Source organism: Microcaecilia unicolor, chromosome 6, assembly GCF_901765095.1.
Source record: "Microcaecilia unicolor chromosome 6, aMicUni1.1, whole genome shotgun sequence".
Lineage (NCBI taxonomy): Eukaryota > Metazoa > Chordata > Amphibia > Gymnophiona > Siphonopidae > Microcaecilia > Microcaecilia unicolor.
The window spans coordinates 11,565,236-11,583,631 of record NC_044036.1 but is presented as its reverse complement, the minus strand read 5'-3'; the positions used below and the strand labels follow the sequence as shown (position 1 = coordinate 11,583,631).

The following is an 18,396-nucleotide window of genomic DNA, read 5'->3' as shown; positions in this document are numbered from 1 at the left end:
TTATTAACTATTGTATGCCACATTGAGCCTGCCCTTGGGTGGGAATATTGTGGGATATAAATGTCATAAATATATAACAAGATGTGGGTGCAGCAGTAGCCCCTAGCAGGGGTACGTTTCTTGATCTTATAGCCCTTGCAGGTGTGACGAGAAGTCTCTTTGCTGAGGCTGAGCCTCTCAGTGCCACTCTTGGTAAGCGAGATTGCCAGTGCTCTTTCAGAGCAGTTATGACCCCTGCTGCTCCCTTCCCTAGTCCCTCGGTGTTCCTTCACCTGGCAGATGAGACCCTGCTGTCAGGCTGACCTTGTGCAGCTACTTGTTTTTAGTCATATATTCGAGTCTGTACATTTTACTCGTCAAATAATCCTTTAAAAAGCACTAAAATGGGAAAATGGAAGGAAGTTACTGCTTCTGGAAAAAATTACATTTAATGTGCTGCTCATCCTTGCTCAGTTGTCTTCTGTTGATTATGTAGTTTGTTCCTAGCATTATCGGTTTTGGTCTCCTCTGAGAATGTCTGATGACTGATATCTTTTCAGACTGCCACAATGAAAGATGTTGTATTACTAGGGGATGAGTGCTAGGGGATGTGGTGTAAAACCCTTGCTTACTCTTATTCTGTGCTACTGCCCGTTACAGAATTAGCATGGAATTATGAAATTGCCATGCAGAATTTTTCACAGAGACCAGCAAGGCAACATATAGGAGTGCTTCTCAACCCAGTCCTCCGGGCACATCCAGCCAGTCAGGTTTTCAGGATATCCACGGTGAATATGCATGAGACAAATCTGTATCCCAAGAAGCCAGTGAATGTAGAGCCCTCTCATGCGTGTTCATTGTGGATATCCTCCAGACCTCACTGGCTTGAGGAACATGGGCATAGATTATATTTGTACATGACATACTACTACTACTTAACATTTCTAAAGCGCTACTAGGGTTACGCAGCGCTGTACAATTTAACATAGAAGGACAGTCCCTGCTCAAAGAGCTTACAATCTAAAGGACACGTGAACAGTCAGTCTGATAGGGGCAGTCAGGATTTCCTGAAAGGTGAGAGTTAGGTGCCGAACGCAGCATTGAAGAGGTGGGCTTTAAGCAAAGACTTGAAGATGGGCAGGGAGGGGGCTTGGCGTAAGGGCTCGGGAAGGTTGTTCCAAGCATAGGGTGAGGCGAGGCAGAATGAGCGGAGCCTGGAGTTGGCGGTGGTGGAGAAGGGTAATGAGAGGAGGGATTTGTCCTGTGAACGGAGGTTTCGGGCTGGAATGTAAGGGGAGATGAGGGTAGAGAGGTAGTGAGGGGCAGCAGACTGAGTGCATTTGTAGGTAAGAAGGAGAAGCTTGAATTGAATGCGGTATCTGATTGGAAGCCAGTGAAGTGACCTGAGGAGAGGGGTGATATGAGTATATCAGTTCTGGCGGAATATAAGACGTGCAGCAGAGTTCTGAACAGATTGAAGGGGGGGATAGGTGGCTAAGTGGGAGGCCGGTGAGGAGTAAGTTGCAGTAGTCAAGGCGAGAGGTAATGAGAGCGTGGACGAGAGTTTGGGTGGTGTGTTCAGAGAGGAAAGGGCGAATTTTCCTGATGTTAAAGAGGAAGAAGCGACAGGTCTTGGCTATCTGCTGGATATGCGCAGAGAAGGAGAGGGAGGAGTCAAAGATGACCAAGGTTGCGAGCAGATGAGACGGGGAGGAAGAGGAGAAGTGGGTTTTGGTGGAAAGACATGTGCCCCCCCCCCCCCCCCCCCCCCCCCAACGGGCGGGATCCTCAGTGCAGGAAAAAAATATTTCTAATATTTTCCCTTACTCCTGGAGCCTAATCTGTAACAGCAGAGGAAGAAAGTGGTTGCATGTCAGACCATGCCCTTCTCCGGGGATCGATGGGAGGGGTTCTCAACCCCGTCCTCGAGACACACCCAGCCTGTCAGGTTTTCAGGTTATCCACAATGAATATGCATGAACTTGATTTGCATACACTTCCCTCCATTATATGCAAATCTGTTTCATGCATATTCATTATGGGTATCCTGAAAACCTGATTGGCAAGGGGTACTCCAGGACCAGGCTTGGGAAACACTGCTCTACAGTGTCCCTCATGGTTCAAATAGTACAGCCAGTCTCCAGTGCTGGAGCAGGAGAAGGGGGTAGGAAATGGGATAAGTTCTGAGGGTGTGTGTGTGGGGAACGTGGAAGCTGGAGAAGTATGCGCTATGAGGTGAGGGGGGGGGGGGACTGAGATAGGCATGTGCCTCTGATGGGGGCAAGAGCAGGGGATGTGTGTATGTGGTGGGGAGTGATAGACCAGACTCAGGATATGTTGGGGGTGAGGGTCCCAATAAATTTTGTTTGGAGCTCTTCTGTGTTTGGGCTGGTCACTTGGACTTGGTTCTCTTCCACCCTGTGCTTGCTTTGCTTGCGTTATTATGGAAGGAGTGGACCCTTCCTTTCTTCTCCTTTGTTTCCAGGGGCTGAGGGTGAGCAGGAATGGGGGGGATCATAGAGGCCAAGGTCAAAGTATGTGCAGGGTGGAAGAGAGTGCACAATAGGATTTAAGTTAGAAAACTATGGGGGGGGGGGGGGGGGTTGAGAGCTGTGGATATGTTCCAGGCAAGGTGTGGAAGAATGGTATGCATGCACATTTTGGCTTCTCCTTGGAAATCAGCCTGCATCTGTCCTAAAATCAAGAACCCTAGTGTAGGTAACACACTTATTTCCAATTATCACCCAATTGCTTAGCTCCCCTTCATTTCCAAACTTACTGAAATTATTCTTGAAGAATTAGATGACTACCTTGACAAAACCAATACACTCCATCCTAACTAACCAGGCTTTAGGAAATCATACAGCACTGAAACTGCCCTTCTCAAGATTGCCACTTTCATCCTTCAAAACCTGGACCAGAATAAATGTTATACTAGTCTCGCTGGATCTTTCCACGTCCTTTGATCTTATGGATCATGACCTCCTCAGCAGGCTGTGATATAGGCATTGCTGATAGAGCCCTAGACAGGTTTTGATCATAACTAACCAACTGGATAAGTACTGTTCATTGGTATAATACACAGTTGAACCCATTCACCTTCACCTGTGGTGTCCCCTATGACTCTGTTAGCTCCAATTCACTTTAATATCTTTTTATGTTCTTCCTGTTGGCTCTTACACAGTTACTTGAGCTAACCTCCTTTGTGTATGCTGATGACATTCAGATACTTACTGAACTGTAACGTTGAAAAGATTCACACCTTCCACAGCAAGTTGACTGGGATTGCAGAAGGGCTCTGAACTAATAAAACTTAATCCAGAGAAATCAAAGGGACTTCTAATAGGATGTCCAGATCCTCTCCCCACTCTGCTTTCTGCTCCTGTCCTTATGACGGCCAACCTAGTCTCCTTCAACCCATCCATAAAAGTTCTAGACCAAACCATGAGCTTTCAACCATAAAAATCCAGCATGGTTAAGCATTGCTTCTTCAAGCTCAGGATGATATATTCTGGATGCCACCTTTACACTGAGGCTGCCCTTCATATCCTCACTCATTAACATATATTTAATTCGAATTATTGTAGTGCTCTTTTACATGGTATTTGGTCTTGCGATAATCCTACGCTTTCAAACAGTTTCAAAACATATCAGTAATGTTAGTGACTGAATCAAAGAAATATAATCGCACTACCCTACACCTCTGTGAAGAACACTGGCTTGCCAGTTCCTCATAGATTTCCTATAAAATGCTCTCACTGATGGCCAACTCTGGATTACCCCCCTCTCCCATTTCTTCTGACTGTTTTCAATATATCCTCAATGAATATGCATGAGGTAAATATGTTTGCAGACAACGGAGGGAAAGGGACTTGATATACTGCCTTTCTGTGGTTACAATCAAAGCAGTTTACATATTATTTACAGGTACTTACTTTATACATGGGGCAATGGGAGGTTAAGCGACTTGCCCGGAGTCACAAGGAACTGCAGTGGGAATCAAACCCAGGTTCTCAGGCTACTTCTCCACTTCATGTCTTATGCATATTTATTGTGGATATTTTCAAAACCAGACTGGCTTGTGTCTGCGACTGAAGTGAAGGATTCTGCTAGCATGTGGTGTCTGTGTAGGAATCTGTAACAGTCCCATCTTGTTCCAGTTTCCCAGTAGCAGGTATATTGGTTCTCTAATGTATTTCAGTAGCATAAGTAAATAAAATACTTTTGAAGGTTACAGGTATGGGTGGAGATGGAAGAGAGTACTTGTGGGGATGGAATGAAATTTAATGGGGTGGGCGGGTATGGAGTAGGTTCCAGTGGCGTGCCTTGATAGCTTTTGCACCTTATAAGAGTGCCACAGGATGAAAAGGATGGAGGAGTGGCCTAGTGGTTAGGGTGGTGGACTTTGGTCCTGGGGAACTGAGGAACTGAGTTCGATTCCCACTTCAGGCACAGGCAGCTCCTTGTGACTCTGGGCAAGTCACCTAACCCTCCATTGCCCCATGTAAGCCGCATTGAGCCTGCCATGAGTGGGAAAGCGCAGGGTACAAATGTAACAAAAATAGATACTATTGGAGTTACGGGTTCCGGTTCCAAGATGGCGCTCTGACTGGTTGCACCCGAGTTAGCTGCTGAGGTGACTCTGTAGTTTTTTTTGCTGATTTCGCCGCTTCTGCAACCTCTTTGATGGGGAAACGGAGGGGGAAAGTTAAGGAGCGTTCCTCGGCTCCTGAAACGTCCTCGGCGCTACGGCAATCGACTCTTCAGTTCCCGAAGCAACTACCGGGACCTCGGGGAACTTCGACCCCCTCTGCCGCTCTCGACGCATCGGCGTCGATCGAAAGCGCCGACGGGGCTTCTCTGAGCCCTGTAGAACGCATTGCCCCGCCTCAACCCGGAAGGGAATCGCCGGCAGCCCAAGCAGGGAAGGAGAACGTAAACGCTCAGCCAAGCCTGCTCGAGGGAAGGTCTGCGACGATAGAAAATGAAATCCAACTGAAAGAAACACTTCTTCAATCAGCCTCTCAGGTACTTCCTTTGGAAATTGTTTCTAAACTTTCGCAAGTTGGTATTCAGACTCAACCCTTTCCTGGAAATTTAGGCGTGATTAAACCTGCAATTGTGACACTTGAGTCACTATGGGACATGGTGCATAATATTCAGGTCTCTATGCAACCTTCAATAAAAGAAAATACTGAACATATTAAAACTATTTCTCAAGCTGCGCTACTTCAAGCACAGGCATCAGCACAACAGGCCTTGAAACTGGAAAATTTACATATTAAATTACAAGAGAGGGGAACTTTGGAGTCAGCTTTGATTAAGGATAATATTTTTCTTCATAAACGGACAGAATACCTGGAGAATCAGATTCGGAGACTTAATCTTAGGTTTCTCAACTTCCCTAAGTCGCCTTTAATTTCACCGATTGAAATGGCTAAGAAATATATTGTGGACATTCTAGGAATGGACAAGGATTCATTGCCCCCCATAACACGGGCCTATTATATCTGGAACCCACAAGGGGGTGATGGACATCTCCCAGGGAAAGGGGATGGAATGAATTTAACTTCATTCCTAGAGAGCTCACTGGAGATTGTTACACAGAGGTCTACGTTGCTTGTTACTTTTGCTTTGGAGCCAGATCGTAATGCAATATTAAGACTTTCCCTAAGACACTTAGAAAACCTGTTTATGGGATCAAAGGTCCGTGTTTTTCCTGATCTCTCAAGACCCACTCAAGTTAGACGCAGGGCCTTTTTGGAAATGCGTCCGAGAGTGTTGGCCATGGGAATAAATTTCACTTTACGATTTCCTTGTATTTGTAATTTAATGCTTGAGGGTAAACAATTTCAATTTGTTGACCCTAAACAGTTAAAAGAATTTCTTGATGCTAGAGTAGATATGAATGTTATATGCCCACCATAATATAGCAGGCTGGGATCAGTAACCCCTAGGTAGCAACTGGTGGGACTTACTTAATTGCTTTTGATATCTATTTCTTTATTCTTGGAACCAATGTTTCTTTATTTTTAGTGGACAAAATGGCTATAAATTTTACTTTTCCTTTTTTTTTTTTCTTTTCCTGATGTAAATGCCTATTACATGATCATAATTTGTTGTGAAATAATGATTTAAATTAATAAATAAATAAAATAAAAAAAAAAATAGATACTATTGGTCATTCTACATGGAATGTTGCTACTATTGGAGATTCTACATGGAATGTTGCTATTCCACTAGCAACATTCCATGTAGAAGGCTGCGCAGGCTTCTGTTTCTGTGAGTTTGACGTCCTGCACGTATGTGCAGGACGTCAGACTCACAGAAGCAGAAACCTGCGCGGCCACATTGGTGATCTGCAAGGGCCAACTTCTACATAGAATATTGCTAGTGGAATAGCAACATTCCATGTAGAATCTCAAATAGTAGCAACAGTGGAGGAGTAGCCTAGTGGTTAGGGTGGTGGACTTTGGTCCTGGGGAACTGAGGAACTGAGTTTGATTCCCACTTCAGGCACAGGCAGCTCCTTGTGACTCTGGGCAAGTCACCTAACCCTCCATTGCCCCATGTAAGCCGCATTGAGCCTGCCATGAGTGGGAAAGCGCAGGGTACAAATGTAACAAAAAAAAAAATAGATACTATTGGAGATTCTACATGGAATGTTGCTACTATTGGATATTCTACATGGAATGTTGCTAATGCACTAGCGACATTCCATGTAGAAGGCTGCGCAGGACGTCAGACTCACAGAAGCAGAAGCCTGCGCGGCCACATTGGTGATCTGCAAGGGCCGACTGCTAGTTGAATAGCAACATTCCATGTAGAATCTCCAATGGTAGCAACAGTGGAGGAGTGGCCTAGTGGTTAGGGTGGTGGACTTTGGTCCTGAGGAACTGAGGAACTTCAGGCACAGGCAGCTCCTTGTGACTCTGGGCAAGTCACTTAACCCTCCATTGCCCCATGTAAGCCACATTGAGCCTGCCATGAGTGGGAAAGCGCAGGGTACAAATGTAATAAAAATAAAATCACTGGCCTATTGGTGGTTTAAATCATTTTGATCTGCCTACAAATTTCTTCCCTCTCAAAATATTAGAAACAAAAGTTTAAGGACAAAAAGAGATGGGAGACTTTGGTGATTAGACTCAAATATTCACCCATGAATTGAGCAAGTTGAGATTGGGAGGAACTTAGCTGTTACTGCTAGGTAAAAAAAAAAAAAAAAACAACCAAATTTAGGCTACGGATAGTAATTTAATAGATGATGGCAGGTAGATCAAAATGGCCTATCCACCAGCCTCCTCATTAAAGTGATTAGGGTTGTAACTACTGCCTCATCAGTTCCTGTGTATCTTCTGAAGTGCAAAAAGTCATTTCACTGCTTTCTGATGCGCATGTAAGATCTCAAGACTAACCTAGCAAAAGTCTTTCCCTTCCAAAGTCTGTTATATAACAACCACTACTTCTACAGGTCCCTTAACTGGTAACAAAACCATCAAAAGAAACTGCTCTACAATTCTCACACCATAATAGTCTTTCATAAGATTGTATTCACTTAACAAGATTGTAAAGCAGTATTCAACCAATGCCCTACTTCTAACATTACATCCAAGCATGTCCTACTTATGATGTAAACCGCACTCAGGGGTGTGCTGGTAAATTGTTAACAGGGGGCTCTCTCTCGCCAGCAAAGTAAAAGAGAATTCAGGAGGGGCCCAAGCCCACATTTTGGGATCTATTTGTTAAAGTAGCCATGGAGAACCGGCTCCCAAAATTCTTAAAAACTTAACAAACGGCTCTCGAGAGCCTGTGGGAGCCTGCTTCAGCACACCACTGACCGCACTGAACTCCAAATGGGGGATATTAGAGGCATATAAGATCTGAATTGTGAAAAGCCACCCCCTTGCCTCTAAAGGGAAGCTAAACAACTTCAGAAGAGACTGAAAGAAAGCCCTTCTGGCAAAGAAAACATTCCAGAGTTCTGGTTTTTCTCTTTTATAATCATCCTAAAATGTATTAGGGTAAATAAATGGTTACAATAGAATATTCTTTTGTCCCAATGTTACAGAAAATTCAATTCTTATTTATATCAGTCTAAATTTCAGTATAAGGAAATTAATATCTCTCTGGTTTTTCTTTGTATTTCCCTGGGAACTTAACAAAAATCTGACTGCCACAAAATGTGCTTGTCAAGTTACTGAAGCTTAATTTTGTCCAATCACTTAATGCCTTATATTTTCTCTTATCTGGTATTCTTCAACTCTGACCTCTAAGGTCACCTTCACATAATTCTGCTTCCTTGGTATTTTTCCCCAATTATCCATCATTTATTTGCCCTTTGTAACCTCCCTCCCTTGAATACTTATCACTCATACTTCTCCTTCACTGAGAATGTCTCTGTATTAATTCAGAGTCTGGTTGAAACAAACAGAGGTTTTAACGTTTATGGCCCATTATTTTAGGCCAAGCAAACCTGTCTGTTAACTTGGCCCTGAGAAAAGCCAAGAAGACACAGGCTATAGCTATAGATCATAGATAAGGGAATAAGTTATATATACAAAGGTGGCTGATCTAAACAGCTCTATACTAAACAATTGAATATGTATACTTTGAAAGAAAGGCGGGAGAAGGGAGATATGATGGAGATGTTTAAATACCTCTGTGGCATAAATGCACAGGAAGCGAGTCAACTGAATGGAAGTTTGGAATGAGGGGGCATAGGATGAAGGTGAAAGGGGATAGACTCATGAGTAACCCCAGGAAATACTTCTTTACTGGAAGGATGGTGGATGCATGGAACAGCCTCCCGATGGAGGTGGTGGAGAGGAACACTATCTGAATTCAAGAAAGCATGGGACAAGTACATAGGATCTCTAAGGGAGAGGATGGGGATAGTAGATAGCATGGATGAGCAGACTGGATAGGCCATGGCGAATGTCTTTATCTGCCTTCATTTTTTCTGTTTCTTATGTCTGCAGAGCTGCCAAACCAGTTCTCTAGTTTGGTTTTAGTTAATCCTCATGAGCTTGATTTTGGCTGTTTTGGCTTTTGTTTTTCAGGTACTTGCTACACAATATTTGGCCTTGGCTTCCGCTTCGATGTGGCATGGTGAGACTTCCTTTTTTTCTTTTCTGCTTTTATAAGTTGCTCAGCAGCTGTGTCAGGAATATGTTCTTTCCACCTAGTAATCTCTGTCTGTTTCATCCTGCAATTGAAATCCTGGAATGTGGTCTGAGCTGCATAGATGAGAGACCAGAGTCAGCCGAAAGTAGCTCGAGTGTATCTGAATGACAAGGGGGCAGAGAGCTGAATTTCAGCACCGTTTAGCCGAGTTCAAAAGTTTTTTGTTTTTTTTTTGCTATCTTTAAATATTTCTTTAAAGTTCTGCTGAAATGTTGACATAAGCTTTGTGAAAGAAGCTGTGATTCTAGATCAAAATGTCCTATGATACATGTAATTGCCATGCATGATAATGTTAAAAGACCCTGGGATGCATAGAGAATTACTGTACAGCTAAAATATTAATCCACTGCAGGTAGAAATAAATCTGAAATGAGACTGATAAAAGAAGTTTATACTTCAATCCATTTTATGCTTCATGCTTCTGGAAAAATGACTTAGGCAAAAAGAAATCCCTTTCTGTCTAGCAGTGTCTCTGTGCTCCCTTGGGCTTCCAGCTCTTGGGGAACCCATTCATGTTGGGCTACCTTGCAGTGAGCCTTTCTTCACATTTGCCCAGGTTTTTCCACCCCTTCTCCCCCCCCCCCCCCCCATTGTTTTATAACTTTATTTTTTTTAACATATATACATACAACACAGCTCCATTTTAGCATCAGTAAAACAGGATCAATGTCAGACTGCATCCCGCTTTCCCTTTCCTCTTAGCCGCCGGCTATAGGGCTGGTCACATGATCTTTCATGCGCAGTGCAGTTACCTGTTATGATTCTGCCGGTTTGGCTGAGGGGGAGGGGGGACGTCTCTTCTGATTGGCTGCCAGGGGTTGTGCTGACGTCAGGGGATAGTACTTTAGCCTGCAGCTGAGGAGTTTCTCTGCTTTTGCGTTACTTCTTGGTAGTAACAGGAAAGCCTGATAGGTTTCTCTCAGAACGTGCTCTAGGTTCTGACAGGGATCTGTGTTGTATTATTCTTTTCCTTCCCTCTGGGTTAGCTGCTGCTGTGTGTGTGTGTGTGTGTAGGTAGCTCTGTAATCAGGGTCAGCTGGGTTGTTTAGTGGGGGCTGGGCATTGCTCAGCCTCAGGGGCTCTGGGCTGAGTGAGAGTGTTCTCCTTTGTTTGTTTGTTTTAAGGATTTCTCTTCCCAGTGTCCCTGCCTGCTGGCTCAGTGAGTTTAACCCTTTGTGTACTGTGTGTATTGTATTCCTGCCTCTGCCAGTGTGTTTGTTGGATGGGCCCCACTCCCTCTCGGGAGGGGAAGCGTTCTCTCTGATTGTTTGTTGATTTATGGCACTCTCTCTCTGCTGGCTCTACAAGCTTAACCCTTTGTGTTCTGTGTGCCTCTGTCTACAGTGGGTTTGAGGCAAGGGCTTTCTGCCTTCCTTTTGTGTTTGGTTCCTCTGGCTTCTGCTTGGGGCTCCTACCCTGGTGGGGGGGGTTGCTGTGTTAGTTCCCCTGTCCTGCGCTAGTCCCCTGCGTGGGCGTGGCCCGCTCTGGTCCTTTGTTTCCCCCTCTGCCCTATTGCTGGTGTTCAGCACGTGTCTGGCATCTTGGGGCCCTCTGGGTTCTTTCACCCCTCCCTGTGTGTGATTGGGTTCCAGTTCAGCTCGCACGAGTGGCTCTGTCTGTGTGGGTTCCGGTTCGGCCGTGAGGCCCGCCTGTATGCCTATTTCCCTTCTTCCTGAGGGACTGGGGGGAGGGGTAGCTTAGGGGGTATTGTGTAGCTGGGGTGTGCGGTGGTGGGTCGGTCTCCCCTTGGCCTGGGTCGGTGCCCTGCTGGCCTCGGCAAGGCCCAAGGGCTCACGACCAACCCAACGGATTACATTACCTTCTCGGGTATATGGTACCATTTCTGCTGAGTCGAGTTCTCAAGTGGAGCCCATGTGGCTGTGAAGGGCACTTCCCAGAGTTTCCGCTCGATCTTCAGTTGACCTAGTGTAAGAAGTGTCTTACAGGATTCTGGCTGCAGCCATCAATGTCTACATCATCTTACTTTTAGGGTAAATGACTCATGGATTTCATATACCACCTCTGTGGTACAACCAAAAGTAATTTACATTTATTATATGTAGGCATTTTCTCTGATTCTAGTGGGCGGGGCTCACAGTGTGTTTTGTACCAGGGGCAGTGGAGGGTTAAGGGACTTGTACAGGGGCACAAGCAGTTGTAGTGGGAATCAAACCCAGTTCCCCGGGTCTCCTATAGCTGTTAGCAGAGGAGGATACGTTTACAGTCCACTTCTGGTAACAGCTGGAGGAGAAAGGAGGGAGGGACAGAGCAGAGCATATCCTGAAATTCGACTCGAGCTCTTCACCGTTGGACATTCCCACCATATGTGTAACACTGACACAACCTGCTCCCAGTCCCGCCAGCACATCCCATCTTTATGCATCCCTACCTGAAATAAGCCCTGGGGGATAAGATACCAGCAACAAACAACCTTTAAGCCAATCTTCCCCACACTCCCTGCAATGGAGATCCTTGGCATTTTGTTACTTATTTTAGTGGGTTTTTTTTTTAAACAGAAAAAGAAAGCAAAGATAAGCAAATTTAAATAATGCAAAAAAGAGATTAGTTCTGTAGCAATAATGTCATGTTAATATCATCAAACAAAATACATAATAAACTTAGTTACTTTTGTATCCCACATTTTCCCACCTTTTTGCAGGCTCAATGTGGCTTACATATAACCGTTAACGGCATTAACCGAATCCGGTCTGAAACAAATAACAAGGTGTGAACAATACAAGGTGATATTGTAATAGAGTGAGGTACATGTAAGGTAGGTACAGTTGGGGGGGAAATTAGAGAGGGGGGAGGAAGAGTCCAGTAGTGTCCATTACAGTCTTTGGTTACGACCTCGCGAAACACTTGAAGGAGAAAATTATACAATTACGAAATAAAATTCCCACCAGCCCTATTGAATACGCCACACTCCTAAACTGTCTAGACCCAGAAGACGGAATACACCCAGCAGACAGGATCTGGACTGAATTTGAATCACTGTCAGAGGACCTCATCTCTAAAACGCTCAAAAGATTCGTCAAATCCCATTGCAAACTAGATATCTGCCCAAACAACCTCATGAAAGCAGCTCCTCAACAATTCATAACAGACCTAACGAACCACGTGAATTTCATGCTACAAAACTGACTTTTCCCAAAGGAAAAATTCTACTCACTCCAATACCCAAAGACACAAAGAAAAATGCAAGCGAAATAACTAACTACAGACCAGTAGCATCTATACCACTAATAACCAAAATAACCGAAGGAATGGTAACCAAACAACTCACAAATTATCTCAACAAGTTCTCAATACTGCATGATGCCCAATCAGGATTCCGGTCAAATCACAGCACAGAAACAATACTAATTACCCTAATGACCAAATTCAAACAAATGATTGCTACCGGCACCAATATACTCCTCTTACAATTTGACATGTCAAGTGCCTTTGATATGGTTGACCATGGAATCCTACTACACATACTTGAATATTTTGGCATCGGAGGCAATGTCCTAAACTGGTTCAAGGGGTTCCTAACCTTGCGCTCATACCAAGTCACATCAAATTCAATTACGTCTACCGCATGGACACCTGAATGTGGAGTACCGCAGGGATCCCCCCTCTCACCAACTATCTTCAACCTAATGATGATCCCCTTGGCAAACCTTCTGTCAAATCACAACCTTAACCCTTACATATATGCAGATGATGTAACGATATATATTCCTTTCAAACAAGACATTAATGAAATCTCCAACGAAATCAACCAAAGTCTATACATCATGAATACCTGGGCAGATGCATTCCGACTAAAACTGAACACAGAAAAAACTCAATGCCTCGTACTTACCTCCCAATACAACACGAATAAATTTACCGCTATCAACACACCTAAACTAAATCTGCCAATCTCTGATACTTTAAAAATCCTTGGAGTCACTATTGACCGCCACCTAACACTGGAGACTCACGCGAATAACTCAACCAAAAAGATGTTCTACTCAATGTGGAAACTGAAAAGAATAAGATCATTCTTTCCAAGGTCCGTATTCCGCAGCCTAGTGCAATCACTCGTACTCAGCCACCTGGACTACTGCAACTCACTATATGCAGGCTGCAAAGAACAAATACTGAGGAAACTTCAAACAGCCCAGAATACAGCAGCCAGACTCATCTTCGGAAAACCAAAATATGAAAGTGCAAAAACCCTTACGTGAGAAACTACACTGGCTCTCACTCAAGGAACGTATCACCTTTAAGATATGCATCTTGGTCCACAAAATCATCTACGGTGAAGCCCCTGCATACATGTCTGACTTAATAGACCTGCCACCCAGAAACGCTAAAAGATCATCCAGAACTTTCCTCAATCTCCGCTTCCCTAATTGCAAAGGCGTAAAATACAAAGTATTGCATGCATCAACCTTCTCCTATATGAGCACGCAGTTCTGGAATACACTACCACGCAACCTGAAAATGATCTATGAATTAACCGACTTCCGCAAACAATTGAAGACTCATCTCTTTGAGAAAATTTATTGCAAGGATCAAAACACATGAAGTCCATACATACTAATAGAAATGCATCAATACACTCCCTTCTGAATTTCTCTTACCCCGTATTTCCACCACACTTCAAACTCCACCCACAGATAAAATGTTATACCCTATGTTCTCTTGAAATTGTTCTATCGCCTTATCTTCTCCCCATTGTAACATCACATGGTTTCCACGCCCTAACGATTTTTGACTTGACTTCGTCTTCCCATAACTCCTCTCAATGTAACCCATAATCGTACTGTAACACACTGTATTTCCATCCTTCACAATGTATTGTAAGCCACACTGAGCCCGCAAATAGGTGGGAAAATGTGGGATACAAATGCAATTAAATAAATAAATAAATAAATTGTGTCGCAGGTACCCAGGTATTTTTATGTCGGGTCGGTGGGGTATGCTCTTCTGAACAGGTCTGTCTTCAGTGCTTTCCGGAAGATGGTCGAACGTAGTTTTTACTGCTTTTGGTAGTGCGTTCCATAGTTGTGCACTTATGTAGGAAAAGCTGGATGCATAGGTAGATTTGTATTTTGGACAGTCTGAAGTTTCTTTATGATCCTTGTATCCAAGGCCATCCAACACTGTATACTTCAAATAAAAGGTTACAGGACTTTGTGGGATTAAACCCATCATTAAGTCCAAATCTCCCAGCGCAAATTCAATCATATACTCAATGTATGTATAAAAATCAAAACTTGTCCATATGTATTAAAACCGCCTGCAATATAAAAAGATTATAATCATTCAGTACTTATCTGAAACAGTACCGCTCAGAACATCTTTGTGTAGCCTAACACCAATATGTCATAAATTGCAACTTTCAAATGTAGGTGTTTAACAGGGCTAGAAATAAACTTTCTCATATCGATATCGTTGACTTGTAGCATTTAAAAAGTTTTAAATTGGGATACAAAAGCGATGCTGTGAGCAAAACATCCACCGCTTCGGCAGTTTAGCTGTAGTTTGACATGTTGGTGATGTTCTGAGCAGTGCTGTTTGGGATTATATCATTACGCAGTATTTTCTTTTTATATTGTGGAACTCTTAAGCATAAAAAATAAGGTCAGTGTTTGATTTTTAGAAATACATTGTGCAGAAAAAATTGGGCATGTGATTGTACTTAATGGTGGGTTTTATCCCGTGGAAAGTCCTGTAACATTTTACTTGAAGTATGCAATTTCTGGTGCCCTCTATTGCATATTGTGTGTGATATTTATATGGGATTAATTCTATAACAGTAATCTGTTTTTCTTTTTTGTAATCTTGCTTATTTTAGCCCAGGTTTTTGGTGAATATTCTCCCCCAGCTCGATCTCCCAGGTATTTTCCTGCTTGAGTTTGCCAGTCTCCTTTCCCCTCAGAACCTGGGGATAGTGCTGGGCAGACTTATTCGGTCTATGCCAGAGCCGGTGGTTGGGAGGCGGGGCTAGTGCTGGGCAGACTTATACGGTCTGTGCCCTGAAGAGCACAGGTACAAATCAAAGTAGGGTATACACAAAAGTAGCACATATGAGTTGTCTTGTTGGGCAGACTGGATGGACCGTGCAAGTCTTTTTCTGCCGTCATCTACTATGTATCTTTGAGAATAGCTTCCTCTGCTTTGCCCCAAGCTTGAATAGCTGCTCGAAGGGGGTGACATTAGACCATCTCAGCTTATTTGGACCTGTCAATGGGGACATACCCGGTGGTACTCGGTCCCTCCCCCATTCCATGTACCCCTGTTTTCCTCAGCGCCCTCGCCTGCCTCTACTTGAGTTCCTTCCTCACAGAGAGAGAGAAAAAAAAGACAGAATTCCAGTGGCTTGGGGAGACAGCTGAGTGGTGTTCCTGGCCTGGGGATGCTCTGGGGCATAGAGACCTGGATCAGTGGGTTCCATGAGTGAGCGGTGAGTGTACCTTTAAGTCTCTGACTGGCGTGCTACTGCCGCGGTTATTTTTTCTCTCTCAGGACATGTCCGTGGAAACAGTCAAGTGCTGCTCCTGTCGCAGAAACCAGAGGGCAGCGTTGGGTTTATGTGTTGTGGAGTGCTCCAGGCCCATGTTGGGAGCTGGGATTGATTTTTGACGAGTCATGGGAAACTTCCCATGCAGATGAGAGTCCTCCAAGTTCCTGCTGACGTTGCTTTGTGTAACCCGACCGTGTTGGCTGTGAGTACTCTTTCCGGCCAGAGTTCTTATCTTTCCCCATCGGAGGGAAGCTCTTTGGTGGTGACTGGTGCTGATGGGGGAGGGGGGGGTTGCCTGGGGCTCCTGAGGCTGGGGCTTTTCCACCAGGCTTATATACTGAAACAGTCTCATAAGAACAGCCATTCTGGGTCAGACCAATGGTCCATCCAGCTCAGTATCCTGTTTGTAAAATTATTACAGAGACTAGTTACTGCTCAGGTTACTGATAATCTTGAATACTATAATATATTGCAAGTATCTCAGTCAGGTTTTAGGTCATCTTATAGTACTGAAACTGTTGTAGGTTCTCTTTTGGATAATGCGCATCAAATCCTTAGTGAAGGCAAAACAGCTATTATCCTTCAATTTGACCTCTCAAGTGCGTTATCTTGAAGATGTAGGGATAACAGATCAGGTCTGTAACTGATCTCATGGATTTCTTACTAAGCGTTCAGGGAAAGAAAGCCAGCAGATCAATGTCACAACAAAAAGATTTTATTGAAGATACTGTGTATGAACAAATCGCCCGACACAGGCCATGTTTCGCCCACCTAGGGCTGCGTCAGGGGCTACAATGAACAAATAATTATCATAGATCATAATAAATAAATAAATTATTTATTATGATCTATGATAATTATTATATATTTGTTCATTGTAGCCCCTGACGCAGCCTTTGTCGGGCGATTTGTTCATACACGGTATCTTCAATAAAATCTTTTTGTTGTGACATTGATCTGCTGGCTTTCTTTCCCATATTGGATTTTGCAGATCGTTTGCCTTGTTGTTTTTTGGGACCCTTACTAAGCGTTCATACAGGGTTAGGCTGTCCGGTTGGTTGTCTTTCAGAACAATGGTGTAACCCTTGCGGTGTTCCGCAGGGCTTGGCTTTGTTGCCTCTATTGTTTTATGTATTTGTTTTCCTTGGGATTAACATGTCAGCAGCGAGGTTTTTTTTATCTGACAGTTATGCAGATATCGCCATTCTGATTCCTTCATTCAGTCAGGGGTCTTTTCACCAAGCTGCAGTAAAAGGGGGCCTGCTCTGGCATCAGCTTGTGTTTTTCATGCGCACTGAGGCCCCCCCCGTTTACCACAGCAGGTAAAAGGCTGTCTTTTTTTTTTTTTTTTTTTAATCAACTGCTGAACAGTTCTCTATAGGAAGTCCAGGATCTTCCTACTTCTAGATGACTCTATAGAGAATTATAAAATGTTCAGACGAAATATCAGCAGCACAAATTGACAATATTCAATCAGGATAGAGTGAATATGACTGTATTATTACTTCAGTAATTTGTAATTCCTGGTAATTTCCAGCTTCTTAGGATTGTACTCCGCTAGGAACTGAAAGGTTTAGTGGATTATAAATTTGAAATTGTTATGTTATAGCCTTGTCCTCCCGGAGTGCTCCTTTTGCTCTTTGATGATCTAACAGTCCCATGGATTCCCTCATAGGCTTTGTGCTTCTGATGTATTGAAGTACTCTGATGTAAAATCATGTTGCCATGGGTCCTGCCTTGCACTGGATTCCAGAAACCTCATTATCCTCTTAGAAAGTATAGCCACAAAATTACTCACTGCAAGAGTCAGTCTAACTGGCCTGTAGGTCTCAACCTTCTCCCTACTACTGCTTTTGTGGCGTGGGACCACATCTGTCCTTCTCCAGTCCTCCAGGACCCCACTCCAAACTGTAAAAAAGCATTGAAAAGGTCAGACATTGGTGCCCATTACTACTTCCACTTTCATAGTTATATTGTGAATGCCTTCAGTTAAATCTCTGTCCACTTCTGCCTGTGAAGGACATCTGTGTATCACACCAATATAAATTGATTTTTCATTCCCTGTTTAGAAATTAACCCACAGTGCCTCCTCCATAAGTCCTGTAATTCTGTCACCTTAATTTTATCCTTAACATATAACACCACTCTTCCTCCCTCTCTTCATTCCTTGTCCTTCCTGAATAGATTATAGCCTGGTATAACTATCGCAATCATGGTTCTCCATGTACCACGTCTTTGTGACTGCTACTAAATCCAAGTTGGCCTCTTTCATCACAGCCTCTAGATCACAGACAGAGATTTAATTGAGGATATTCACAATATAGTCATGAAAATGGAAGTACTACTAATAGGGGATTTCAGCATGCTAGATGTTGATTGGGGCATTTCTGTTCCAGGGTCATCTAGAAGTAGGGAGATCCTGGATTCTCTATAGAGAACTGTTCCAGCAGTTGATAATGAAACGCACAAGGGATGAGTCCATAATGAACCTGGTGCTTATGAACAGGAAGAGTGTCTCTCGTTTTAAAGTGAATGATCATCTGGAATCCATACCGTAGGCATTTAGTATAAACAGCTTTCCAGATATTGCCCTTTTTTCCCATTTTATATAGAGGTATTTAACGTTTAACTTACCTGATAGGTTTTAATTGCCTGGGGGCTTTGTTCACCCATCCCCTACGATTCTACTTTAAAGTGTTGCACAACCAACAGCAACTGATTTTTGACAAATT

The 18,396-nt window shown here is 43.6% G+C and overlaps 1 protein-coding gene across 1 annotated transcript in view; it reads left to right on the top strand.

Annotated features, from left to right (window-relative positions):
* LOC115471762 (V-type proton ATPase 21 kDa proteolipid subunit-like) overlaps positions 1–18,396 on the top strand; it is a 98,868-nt gene that overhangs the window by 14,540 nt on the left and 65,932 nt on the right. The window contains exon 2 of the mRNA XM_030205579.1: positions 9,039–9,087. Within this exon, the coding sequence (XP_030061439.1) occupies positions 9,039–9,087 (49 nt within the window). The remainder of the gene's footprint in view (positions 1–9,038; positions 9,088–18,396) is intronic.